Consider the following 13,949-nt stretch of genomic DNA (forward strand, 5'->3'; position numbering starts at 1 on the left):
TGATGACCGGAATAGACCGGTCATCAGGAGGTTACATCCCTCTCGATGACCGGAGTAGACCAGTCACCGAGAGGATACATCTCTCTCAATGACCGGCATTCCGGTAATCAAGAGAACACATCTCTCTCAATTACCGGCATTCCGGTCATCAAGAGAACACTTCTCTCTCAATGACCGGCATTCCGGTCATCAAGAGAACACATCTCTCTCAATGACCGGCATTCTGGTCATCAAGAGAACACATCTCTCTCAATGACAGGCATTCCGGTCATCAAGAGAACACATCTCTCTCAATGACCAGCATTCCGGTCATCAAGAGAACACATCCCTCTCAATGACTGGCATAGACCGGTCATCAAGAGGGATGTGTCCCCTTGATGACCGGTACAGACAGGTCATCGAGAGGGATGTGTCCCCTCAATGACTGGTACAGACCGGTCATCAAAGGGGATGTGTCCTCTCAATGACCGGTCTGTGCCGGTCATTGAGAGGATTCTTCCCTCCAGATGGCAGGAGTGCTTCACCCCGGCCACCTGTCACCGCACGGCACCCCCGTGTGAGGATAGTTTTTTGAGGGGAGCTGGTGGCGTGCACGGAGGGGGGCCCAACGTCACGTGACGTTGAGTCAACGGAAATTCCCGTGTGCAGCAAGTTTCCCTCCGTGCGCAAAGTAAACCCGTTAATAATTATATATTATTAATTACATAATTAATCCTTCCTCTTTTAAAGAGTGTTTAAACCCTTGTAGTGGCCATTTTTGCCATGTAACAAGTTTGGTAATTTACATTACCAGTGTTTACATCAGCACAGTTATAGTGCTAGGGCCCAAAACCCTTATTTTGACGGGTTTTTAGCCCTAAGCTTCATAAACAAAGCTGTCAACTTAGCTCAGTGGTAGAGCAGGTCTGTACCAGGACTATGGGACTATGACATGGGTTCAACTCCCATAGTTGTCACTATCTTTTCCTGTCTCTTTAGGTTATGAGCCCAGCGCTAGCTCCTAGCACAAGCTTTAGTCCCCCCACTAGCCATGGGGGGAGCATCTGCATACTTAGATGATGGACTGATAGGTGGTTCTCCTAGCCTGAGGGCTCTGATGCTTGGCGTAGGCAGGGGTGTTGTGACTCTATACGCCATGCATCAGATGACTTAGCTCAGCAGTAGAGCAGTTCTGTACCATGACTATGTCATGGTTCTGACTCCCATAGTTGTCACTATCTTTTCCTGTCTCTTTACCCATGTCATAGTCATGGTATAGACCTGCTCTACCGCTGAGCTAAGTCATATGATGCATGGCGTATAGACTCACAACACCCTGCCCACGCCAAGCATCAGAGCCCCTGGGCTAGTAAGACCCCCTATCATTCCATCATCTAAGTATGCAGCTGCTCCCCCAGTGGCTAGTGGGTAAGGATTGTTGATTGGTACCCGTGGCGGGTACCTAGTACCGCTTGCCGGGTACTGCTCGCACCCGCCTCGCACCCGTGCAGCGGTGCCGGGTGTGGTACTAGGTACTTGGGTTTCGCCAAGAGGAGGTACCCGGGTACCACCCACAATTACCGCCCACCCTCTACTATGAAGCTGCGGTCCGTGGGGGTAATTACTGCCCACTCTACTATGAGGCTGCGGCCCGCGGCGGCAGACCGTGACATGTCATAGACATCACATATACATACTTTCAACCAAGACACTGATTTCATATCCAGTCTTTAGTCGAGTGATGCTCGATCAATCACCAGCAAAGATGTCTTCCAGCCGTAAACATCCCAAGTCTCGCCTATCCCGTGGACCTTCGACCCAAGACAATACACCAGACCCACAGAACCCACCCAAAAAAGAAACAAATGAAGCCCCCAGTAACACAGACCCCGGAAATACATACAATATTGATGCTCCACCTGGAACCCAGCCCCCAACTGATGAGGAGGAGTTGTGTGCGTACCACTCATTATTCTTGTCATCACATCCCTTAATTGCATCCAAAACTGTTCTGACTAGTGATCATATATAGAACAAGCAAGGAGAGTTGTTGAAACCTCTATCAGTCAAATATACGCTTTGTATAAGATACCCGAGCTTTCCAATCAGTTGGACAAGTATGGAAGGCACATGATTGCTTATCTGTGCAAGATGTAAGCCTTTCTATTTGATTTAATCAACCTGTGAACTTTTTTAATGACCAGAAGCTTCAGATGCGGCACCAAGATCAACCGCCCAACCTCCAACTCCTCTTGCAGCAACCTCAACAAACATGCCGCGAAATGCTTGCAAAAAATTCAGGAATCAAAAAACTCTCCGTTATTGGCTCAATTTGGAACCAAAGGGACTGGGGACATCAATCAAGTGGAAGTAAGTGATGAGTTGCAGCCATTTTTTAACTGGAGAGGAGTTCATGACCAATCTATCTCTTTTTTTCAGGTTCCTCAACTTTGCGCTATATGGTGCGCTGAGGCAGCGAGGCCATTTTCGGCACTTTTGGATGCCAGCCTAAAAGAAATCCTCCATTCGACGGTCCTCAAGCATTTGCCAAAGCCGCACCACGTCTCGAAGGATATTCACATGCTCTATTCTGCTATACAGCACGTGTATAAAGCAGTTTTAAAGGTTGTGTTCTAGTTTTCCCTTGTATTTATTACTAACTTTGTCACCTGACTGACTTTGCTGTTTATCAGGCACACAAAGGTGCATTATATCTAGGGGTTGATTCATGGCAGTCCCCTAACGGATTTGATATCTTGGGTATAGTAATCTACCAATTAGCAGATGACGGCACGGGGGAGCTAGATCTAGAGGCCATGCCTCTAGACTTTGTTTGACTTTCTCAAAGCCACACAGGTGAATACTTGGCAAAGACAATTGGCTTGGTTGTGAACAAGTTTGACATTGAGGACAAGGTGAGCCTATTTGTTTGTTGACAGCTCAATTTATACACTGACCAATGATGTTTTAGATATGTGGTATTGTTAGTGATAACGCATTGAAAAATAAAGTGATGGTTCAGGAGCTGAATAAGCTCAAGTGGCCACGGTTCCAAGGTGAGCCGCAATGGATCCGGTGCTTTGCGCACATCCTGAACTTTAGTACAGGGGATCTTTCGACTGTTTGGAACTCAGAAAGCAGAGAATACTTCCAAGTATCAAAGTGATATCGTTGGCGTGGATGAATGGGATTCTGAAGATGATGATGCTGAGGAGCAAATAAGATTGTAAGTCCAACTATCATTCCTCCAATTCTAATTTCCGCGGCTTATTCATTTGTGACAACATACTCTAGGCTTTCTCTGGGCCAAAACGGCGCAACCCAATTACCAGATGAAGATTTGAGCGAGGGTGAATCACTCGTCAGGCCCAACAAAGACGATATGGAATCCCTCGATGAAGACGATATAAATGAAGCTAGTGAAGAGGATGAAAGTGATTGCTATACGTCCGCTTTGTGCAAACAATCGTTGGAAAAGGTACATAAAACAGTTCTTGGTGCAATCAACATGAGAAAGGCACTGACTTTAGACATTGCTGCAGTTCCGTGCAGTTGCCAAGAAGTTGAGGTACTTGCCCAATTCAAGAGTAGAGTTTGTAGAGATCTGCCAAGAGAAAGGGTGTTTGAAGCCGCATACTGTTGAGAGAGATGTCCGTACTCGATGGAACTCAACATTTACTCAACTCAAGAGCATTCTTAGGTGTCAAGCTGCTGTGTAAGTCACTTGCTGCTTCTCTTTCTGAGTCAAAGCAGATTCATCAATTTTTTTAAAATTTATCTTATTAGCCTTGAGTGGCAGTGTCATAAAAGGCATGGCCTTGAGCGCAGGCATCACTTGGATCAGTCGGACCTTCACTTGGCGCGCGATTTGGTCAACGTCCTGGGCATCTTTGATGAGCTAACACTTCAGGTATCCGTTGCAGGCTCTTCTCACTTATCAAATATTGTTTTATACATTGATCAAATCACCGAGCACCTATCAACTATTATCAGTGATCCACAATACCCTCCAGCGTTGAGGAATGCAAGTCAATTAGGATTAAAAATAACCAACAAATAATATAGCTTAACAGACACCTCCCCGCTTTACAGAATAGCTATCCCTACGTATATTCCACCTTATCATTGTTGTTTTTATCCTTAATATTGAACTTGTGAATGTCAGTCCTACACCCATCATTTAAGGACAAGTACTTCAAAATGGCAAAGTGGGCGCCTGAATGGATCTCCGAAGCAATACGCTTAGCCCAGGATATGTGGTTATTGCTTTACAAGCCCCGAGCGCCTACTGCACCTGTACCTGTACCAACTAAAGCCTCCAAGGTAAGTAACAGTTATAATTGATCTAAATATACCATGTACGTCTTATTAATCTCTCACATAAATATCCCAATAGCCCAAGACCACTATGCTTGCAGGCCTTGGCAACGCGGCAGCCGCCCGAGGGGGAAACTCCTCATCCAACGCATTCAATGTCTGGCTGGCCGGGGGACTTGTCCTAGATGCTAATAACGATCCCGTCAATCCTCTCAAGTGGTGGCTTCAACAGAAGCATTCTGGAAACACACATTGGGGCCTTGTACATATGGCCCTTGATGTTTTAAGTTGTCCAGGTCAGCCAACCAACTCCAGATTAATATTTTTACTGCATCTAACTAACCTCGCTTGTACTTCATTAATTAGCAACCTCTGTTGATGTGGAGAGGGCATTTAGCTTCAGTCAGGATTATATTTCATCAAGAAGGCACCGACTTGGACCAAACTCAATAAGTGGCGGAATGACTGTTGCCTTCTATTCAAAAACCAGAAGAATCAAAGAAGGTACCCTGGCCACATGGAAACAAAAATACAAACATTCCAGCAAGACCACAAAGAAGTCTAAAAGAAAGGTAATTGTCTTAGATGATGATTAATCCCAGTATGAGTTGGTTTGGCTAGTTTACATAGTATAAATTAAGGTCTTTGGTGATGCTTGCAATATAAAAAGTAGTGAATTAAGTATTGAAGGGCTGGTTATGGCAATGGATACAAAAGCTAGCGCTGGCGGTACCTGTGGTACCTGCCAGTTGGTGCCAGGTGCGGTATCAGGTACCTGATGTGGGACAAAAAACAAGGCGGTACCCAGGTACCGGTTGGTACCAGGGTCTAGATCAACAATCCCTACTATTGGGGGGACTAAAGCTTGTGCTAGGAGCTAGTGCTGGGCTCATAACCTATTGTGGAACAGGTGGGTCTTGTGCACAAAAGTGAGTGATATTCCTCCACCTCTCCAGCTCTGATCCTCGGACCTGAGTCCGAGGGATAGCTGATACTGCGGCTGCGGCGAGTCTCAGGATGTTTAGCCCCTCTGGCTACAACAGTAGTCTACATTTATGTCAATGGTTATGGAGGAGGTTGAGATGGTAGACAAGTTGAGGATGCCTTTGAAGCACAACCAAGCATTTGGTACATGAGGTATTGAAGTTATGTGGCAAAAATTTATCTTGTATGAGGGGTCGGTTATGGAGGAAGAAGAGGAGCAAGGTATGGGGACAGGGGGAGAGTATAAGACATTAAGTTTATTAGTGAGAGAGTGCACTGGATGGAGTTTGGAAATAGGGATGCAAGTGGTGATAACAGGGGGGATATTTGGCGCTGGAGACAACAGTCCGGGATTTAGGTGGTTGTACAGTGCCATGAACTTAAATTTGATGTTGTGGCCAGATTGTGAGTTTTGTGGTGACATGAATATGGCGGAGGGGGGCGGGAAATATGAGCAAATGGGATTGGAGGAGCAAGAGGGGGGGAGGGGGAGTGGAGACAACTAATTTGGCAAAGAGTTGGAAGAGGTTTGCACAGGGGAGCATGGATTGGTGGATGGATATTTTGGTTTGGTAGTTTCAATAGGCAACTGATGGAATTTGAGAAGAGTGTTGCAGTTTTTGTTTGGGTGATTGAGGAATGGAAGCGGTGAGGCAGCAGATGACATGGGTTGGCAGTGTACATGATCAGTGGTGGGCCTGGGGCAAAGCTGAGTCTGCAGGTACGGATAAGGGATGAACTTTGTTGGCAGTGCTTTGTATCATGGGTTGCAGAGAAAAGTTGATAGTGCAGCAGAGAATTATTTCTGATTTTGGATTGTGAGTAGTTTCAAATGTGGGAATAGGGATTGGTTCCTCATTCATTAGAGGAGGGACAGGATTGGAATAAAAATGTGTGATACATAGCGGCAAAGTTGCTTTTGTTTGGACAATGACCAGGTTGTCAACACGATACAGTTGCGCAAACAAAGAGAGGAATGAGACAAAGGCAAAAAGCACCGGGGAATAAGGTATAAGTAGACCGCTTCATTCATGTGTGGAGTGTCAAGGCGCCCGAGTTTCAGACTCATTGTGGCAGCCTTTGGTGGGGAAATGCTGGATTTTTTTTTCAGGAAGTGAGAAATCCCTGTAAGAGATCATCTCTTTTTTGATCTACATAAATATTGTATTTCTTTTTGGATGTACTTTGCGCACTGGTAGCGCAAAACACTTTGCGCACTGCAATACAAAAAAGTTGGATTTTCAAAGTTTTTTGCTGTCATCCAGCAGAGGGCATTTTTCTTCCCCTTCCCTTGATTTCTTGGGAAGAATCGGAATGCTCAGACTTGCAAGCTGATTGTACCAGTTGGCTCCCCTGTCAGAGGAACGTCTGGAGTGTCTTCTTCAATAATGAGGACGCCGCCCCGCGGTCAGACGTTATGAAAACAAATATACTGTGCAGGTTGTTCAAGATCCTTCTTCCATCCTTGGTTTAGATCATGTTGAAAAGGCTTCTATGGAGGCATTCAACGAGTCTTTTATTTGAGCCGTTGGAAATATTATTGGCCTGGTTATTTTTGATCTTCCAAACCATAGTAATTTTGTGTTGGACTAACTGTTGCTTCTCCATGGAATCAATTGGTGGCTTCCCAGAAACAATTTTCGAGCTTTGAGACAGCTTGCAACCTCAGTCTGGTCATAGCACAGGCTAGCACAGTGTCTCATAAATTGTGGCCTTTTACCTTGAGAGGCAAGTTTCAGTGCTGATGGGAGAATGCCAATATGACTAGGTTGAGAGATTCTGTGGTTTTGCACGGCTGGGTGTCTTCTCTTCTAGTCTCCCACCCCAACTTGAGCTCGCCCCACCCACCCGGTTGCTATTTCCTGCAACGTCGTCGTCCACCATGAGATTGAGCCCGGGCTGCACCGGCCTGTTACGTCATCACTCCTCCGTACTCAAACCCACCCTCACCAACCACCTCCGATCGGCCAGTGCTGTCAGTCGCCCGACCGATTTCGGCCGGCTCCAGTTCGAAAGCTTTTCCCGGCTTGCTCTTCGCTCTAGTCGTGCGTTTACTAGTGCTGCCATCAACATGGGTGGAGCTTCACACGGTGCAGAGGATACGACCAGGCCGAAACCCGATCAAGTCTTGGTCGATATTGCCAAGTACGTCCATGATCCCAAGTTCGACGATCCGGCTCTGGCCTACGAAACCGCCAGACTATGCTTGATCGATACACTTGGATGTGGGCTCGAGGCTCTCCGCTTTCCGACTTGCTCGAAACTGCTCGGCCCGGTTGTCGAGGGTACGGTGGTACCGAACGGCACACGAGTTCCCGGGACGGCGTTTGTCTTGGATCCGATCCGGGGGGCATTCAATATCGGGACGATGATCCGATGGCTGGACTATAACGACTGCTTCCTTGCGGCCGAATGGGGCCATCCGTCCGACAACCTGGGCTCGATCCTGGCCGTCGCCGACTGGCTGAGTCGGACGGCGGTTGCCGAGGGAAAGAAGCCGCTGAAGATGCATGACGTTCTGACGGCGATGATCCAGGCTCATGAGATACAAGGTGGACTGGCTCTAGAGAACTCCTTCAACCGAGTCGGCTTGGATCATGTCGTGCTCGTCAAGGTGGCCAGCGCGGCAGTGACGAGCAAACTCCTCGGCCTCTCCCTCGACCAGACTATTGACGTCATCAGTCAAGCCTTTGTAGATGGCCAGAGTCTCCGTACCTACCGCCACGCCCCTAACACCGGCTCGCGCAAATCCTGGGCTGCCGGCGATGCCTGCAGTAGGGCCGTCAATCTGGCCCTCCTGGTCCAGAAGGGTGAGATGGGCTATCCCACCGTGTATGTCCACTGGCACCCGGGCTTCAGTAGTTCAAGCAACTGACTGATACCTGTCGGGATATATTCACTTGCCTCAGACTTTCTGCCAAAACTTGGGGATTCTATGATGTTTTGTTTGGCGGAAAACCATTCAAGTTCCAGAGACCATTCACTTCCTAGTAAGTTACAAGGCCTTTCAAGAAACTCTGACTGATCGTTTTTCTTTTATTGAAATAAGGTCAAACATAAATGTCTCATCTGACACAAATTGATTCCAACTATGATTGATCCTCTCAGTATTATGGAGAACGTATTATTCAAAATATCCTATCCAGCCGAATTCCATGCTCAAACGGCGGTCGAATGTGCCCATATCTTACACAAAAAGCTGGCCGAAATGGGTAAGAGTTCGGATGATATCAAGAGCGTCAAGATCCGCACCCAAGAAGCTGCTATTCGAATTATCGATAAGCAAGGACCGCTGCACAACTTTGCTGACAGAGACCATACAGTTAAGCACCACCACAATGTCTTTCTTCCTGTCCTGCCCAAGCCTCAAGATTAAAATGAGGTCTTGAAAATCCTTAGATTCAATACATGGTGGCGATTCCGTTAATCTATGGGAGATTGACGACGGAAGATTACACGGACAAAGTAGCCTCGGACCCCCGAATCGATGAATTGCGAGCCAAGATCAGCTGCACGGAGGAGAAGAAATACAGTGTGGAATACCATGCGCCGGACAAACGCTCGATCGGCAACGCGATCACGATCGAATTGAAGGACGGCACGATCTTGGACGAGGTCGAGATCGAGTATCCTGTGGGCCATAAACGTCGTCGAGAAGAAGGGAAGCCCCTATTGGACGCCAAGTTCAAGAGACACATCGAGCCTCACGTTCGTCTCTTCGCTTCTTTTTTCCCGAATCATCGTTAATTCATTCTAGTCACTTATCTTTCTGGATTTCTTCCTTTCAATCCGATTATGCATCGTTGTGCTCCAACACTCATCAACAAATAGTTCCCGCAGGGACAAATCGCCAAGATTATGGAGGTGGTCAATGACCAAAAGACTTTAGAAAATTACGATGTCGATAAATTCATGGATCTCTGGGTCAAATCTTAACCACACGCTCCACCAACAAAAGCCCTCTTACCAGGTTGAAAAAGCTCATTGCAAAGAGTGATTCTGTATTTCCTTTTGTCTTAAAGATATTCAATATGATTTGCTTTTGTAAATCAAATCCTCTTGTCAATATAAGCAGCGCAGATCGCCAAATGTTTTAGTAGGATGACAATGTAAGCTGCACAGATAGCCGAACGTGTCAGTGCGTCAAAAACATTCAGGTTGAATGCTACTGTTTGGATGATCACCGCTCCAGATGGTCAAGATATCCGTGGAATTCAGCGCTATTGTTGGCTAAGCAAGTTGACGCAATATGAAAATGAAAATGGAGAGGGAAAGCTGACATTGACCAACAGGGGCCAAAGAATTGATTGGTATTTTGACCAGGTAGCCGTAGAGAATGATGAAATACTGATATTATCTATTTCTGTTTGTTCTCACACTGGATACCTCACAGCTATAAACTTACCCAACCAAAAACGCCAAATCTTGAGGAGAACCTCTCCATATTCTGGGAGTTTGTTAGTTGCTTATTTAATTTTCAATGTCACCTTTGAATAATGGGGCAAATATACCATGTATTCCCACCGGACCCTGCTCTAAGATATGTCAAAGGAATTGGAGCACACACCATGGCAAAATTGAGATATCTAATTAGGTGATTAACCACAGCAACAGTGGGCCAACTACACTAACCTTAGCACTAGCGTAGCAGAATTCTCCTAAATCTTAGTGTAGTGTTAGCACAATTCCACAGGATTAGTGCTAATGCTGTGCACACATGGCACAAAAAAGCGCCCCCTGTGCTGTGTTGCAGAACGTTTTAGTGGTTTTTTGCCATTACACTGCCCTGTAGTGTGGTGTAGCATAGCGGACCACCAATGACCAGAGTCCCTTTGACTCTGCCTGCTAACTGCCAATGCCATTAGTAGCCATGTTTTGATTGAGTGCCTTGATAACGTAGTACCTACTCAATTGCATACCATCACTGCAGAAACAGAATTTAACTGCTCCTGGTCAAGAACCCTGTCTGAGCAGGTAGTTTATGCGGTGCATGAGTTTCTTTTGACCACAAAACACTATGCCAAATTCCAAGCCAGAATCAAATGAACAACACCAGGGGAGTTTGCTCAGCATCAACCCTCTCTTTAGGAACCTTTTAAGATATCTTGTGGAATTTTAATCTGAATTTATGCTGAAGTTTGTGTTGAATTTATGCTTATTTATATTCTGAATTGACACTGTATCTTTCTGCATTCCCATTGGAAAAAGTTTGATATCAACTTGACAAGTTGAAACAAACCCCAACCTAAACATCCAAATTATTCAAACTCTCTTAGAACCCATGTATATCTGTGTTGCAAAGAAATGTCAATGTTTTGGAAGAAGCCAGGTTATTCATAAATTTTCATTGATCATGTGGTTATCATTTCTTCCACACAGGCTCAGCTCAAAATATGTTTTCATATATGAAAAAAAAAAAAAAATCATGGCTTGGTAACTGGTTACTGGTAGATGTACCTGTTTTATGAAAGTGCATAAACTCAATGAATCCTTCTTCTTTTATAATCACATAAGATATGTATAGACATTTGTGAAAAACTTCACATAGTGGTTAATTCTATCTTTATACTTGTTGATGCTGTATTCTGTAAGCACCACATCCTTTGAGATAAAATGTAATTTTCTTTTGGACTGAGCTAGCATCACTCACTGGCCTTGATGTCTTTTTTTGCATTACATGATTAAAAAGTGCCAACTAACCCACCATAAACACCTTGAGATCTGGCAGGTTGCATACAGGCAACTGTGTGTTCTCACATAGAAATTTGTTGGGGAATTTTCTTCTTTTTTCACAAGGTATTGGAAGTCTGGGACCAGTTCAGGGGAAAACCAGATTACCCAGGGGCTTTTCACCCCTTCAGAAAATCCCCAACAAAAGATGTGTGTACATGTGGGTGAAAATTATACATAAATTTTGAAAGATTTCACCTAATACCCCGGTCTTACATGGGCACTCAGCTCAGCATCTCTTGGCTTTGTGGTGACATGTGTGTCTTACAGGTAACAGTTGTGTGTCATATTCTTGCAGCTAGCCCCCAGAAAATGCACACCAAAGTCAAACTAGATCAAAATCATGATTTAAAAAAAAACTGGCATCTTGTTGGCAAGGCTAAGATACCCTACCCATATTGCACCTTGGCCCAAGGGGAAACAGTACCTGCGGCAGTGGCGAGTACTCTCTAAAGTCATACACTTTAATTCTGTGCGCCCTAAAAATAAAACACAAATAAAAAGGTTTCAGATCAACCTAGATGGTATGGGTTTTCACAAAGGTTAGAAATTATAATGCTCAAAACATATTGATCTTTGGTGAGAATTGGGGATCAAGTAAATGTGATCACTAAGTTGGCCTTAGGTTCAGCGTAGGTATGACATACATATTACATACATAGATTCCACAATAAATTGGGTATGATTCCAGTTAAGATTAGGTTTGAGTGTGGCTGAAATTAAAGTTGTAGCTTGTATTCTAACCAACATCAACCCAATTTTAAACCAACATATTACAAGGATCTAACAAAACCTCTGCATGTTAAATGATGCTACTCGTCAACAGGTGCTGAGTCCTGTGGTGCAAAGGAAGATGCAAATAAAATACAAATTATTAGAACAAAAATGCACAACTCCAGGATGTATTTGTATTTGATATGTTCCAGTAGTCAACAGGTGAATATTTCAGGCTTGAAATACTCTTTCTTGTGGGCACATATTGGGTGCATTCCAAAAGCTGGTTGTTTGTACTTGATTCCTTGTGAATTTTCTTACTCAAAGTTTTTAGAAGTTTCTAGGTGAGCAGCATCAGTTAAGAGCTGTGACCAAGACGACGTCGGTGTTGGGTAATGGGGTTGACGTGAAGTGGATTGCATGTGTATGCACTGCATGTATGTACATAAATTCGAATGGATACACTTGGAGGAGCATCCCAATCTCGTCCGTGACCGAGTCGAAGTTAGCTGTTAAACCGCCCAACGCATCATTCACAAATAGACAGGCAGACGCGAGGCCATGTCGAGTTCACCGCTTTCATCCACCCTGTCGACACCCCCGAAGACAAAAATAGACGAGCTCCCGGTTGGGGAAGAGTTGGAAGAAGAACAGGAAGAGGTAGAGGAAGACCAGGATGAGGAAGACCAGGATGACGGGGAGGGTGAAGAGATCGAAGAGGAGCCGGAGGAGCACGAGGACAAGAGTCCGCACGGAGTCAAAGGACCGCAGGCCGATCAACTGCGACCACAGCCTCAGCAATCAGCTACCAATCAGCCCCCTGCCCAGCGCAACCAACAACGAACCAAGAAAGTCCACCAGCAAAAAGTCGTTGGAACAACCATCCTACCCGTCACAAGAGTCACAAGGGCCGCAAAACAAGATAAAGATATCAAGATCGTTTCGAAAGAGGCCGTGTTCTTAATCTCAATTGCTACCGTTCGTGCTATATTCCTTTTCGTTGGCTTTAGGTCTACAATGTGTTGATTTCAGAATTTATTGCTTTCTTTAATGTCTGACTTAAACCACAGGAATTTTTTGTCAAAAAATTGACCGATTCAGCTTTTGAAAGATCTAAAAGAGAAAGGAGGGTATTTGTGAAATACAACGATGTCGGTAGGTTCATCTTTCACTCATGATCTAATATTTCTTTATCTTTCATCAGTGCTAAAAAAACTGACTTTATGACCAAAAATCAAAGCATCGGCAGTCAAAAGAAATCCAGAGTACGATTGGTTAGAGGAAGTCATTCCGGCATCATTACCGTTAGGAACAATCCTCAGAGATCCAACGATACCCACCTCATCTACTGCAATCACCAACTCACTTCCGACGGACACGCTCATGAAACTAAACGACCAATCCTCTGCACAGCAATCCAAAGTCTCGCTGGCCGTCAACAGTCACACTGACAGCCTTGATACCGATTCACATCCTAATCCAGAGCTGCATCCGATTGATGATGATGGGATGGACGTGGACGACCAAGATGAATTGGATGAAGATCTTTGAATAACTAAGAGATCTCGTTCAATCAAGGCCACTTTATCCGCGTCCTTTCCGCTTATTTATTGTGTCCTGGACGCGTCATATGTATTTTAGTTCACATTCTGCCAAATTATCTCTTGATGCGTGAGCCGCCCTCCCTGGTACATCCTAAACACGCCTTCAGCGTTCATTCACAGTCCCCATAATCAACACGGTTTATGATCCCAACTGCGCGTTTTTTAGATTAATATGTATTTACTTAAATAATCACTTCAAAATCCGATCAAGTCCCCGGTCTGATTATGCAACAAGGGAGACCCCCCGCTGTCAACTTGATTCCTTGTGTACTTTGAAGCTTGGTTTAGTCAGAAGCTGTATCCCCCCCTTATTATTTCAATTCCCGCTTGGACTGCTTTCAGCATCTTTCCTCTTCTCGTCGCCTTCTTCTTCGTCAACATTTCATGGGAGTGTAATCTGGCGCAAAAATGAGATTATGATCAAGTCTGATCCTTCCGGCATGATCCCATGAAGTTCGACTGGAATCAGGGATATTCTCTGGTCACCCCTGACATGGGGCCCTGCTCGGCCGGACGGCCCCGATGCCGTGTATATTTCCTTTGGATTTAAAGGTACCGATGCTCAAACAGGCACCCGCGCAGGGGGGAGCCGTGGATCGTATCATCGTCACGGTGACATGG

General features: G+C 45.2%; 2 protein-coding genes across 2 annotated transcripts; both read left to right on the forward strand.

The window, feature by feature from the left end:
- Positions 1–7,162: 7,162 nt before the first annotated feature.
- Positions 7,163–9,216, forward strand: PtA15_12A456 (uncharacterized protein; the record flags this gene model as incomplete). Its single annotated transcript, XM_053162067.1, has 5 exons — positions 7,163–8,112; positions 8,190–8,270; positions 8,389–8,602; positions 8,680–8,988; positions 9,112–9,216. 5 exons carry the CDS (start codon positions 7,163–7,165, stop codon positions 9,214–9,216), a joined length of 1,659 nt encoding a protein of 552 aa, XP_053026022.1.
- A 3,069-nt stretch (positions 9,217–12,285) lies between these two features.
- On the forward strand, positions 12,286–13,275 carry PtA15_12A457 (uncharacterized protein; the record flags this gene model as incomplete). Its single annotated transcript, XM_053162068.1, has 4 exons — positions 12,286–12,351; positions 12,469–12,702; positions 12,795–12,879; positions 12,965–13,275. The coding sequence occupies 4 exons, from the start codon at positions 12,286–12,288 to the stop codon at positions 13,273–13,275; spliced, it is 696 nt and encodes a 231-aa protein (XP_053026023.1).
- Positions 13,276–13,949: the final 674 nt, after the last annotated feature.

The sequence above is a fragment of the Puccinia triticina genome, chromosome 12A (genome assembly GCF_026914185.1).
Source record: "Puccinia triticina chromosome 12A, complete sequence".
Lineage (NCBI taxonomy): Eukaryota > Fungi > Basidiomycota > Pucciniomycetes > Pucciniales > Pucciniaceae > Puccinia > Puccinia triticina.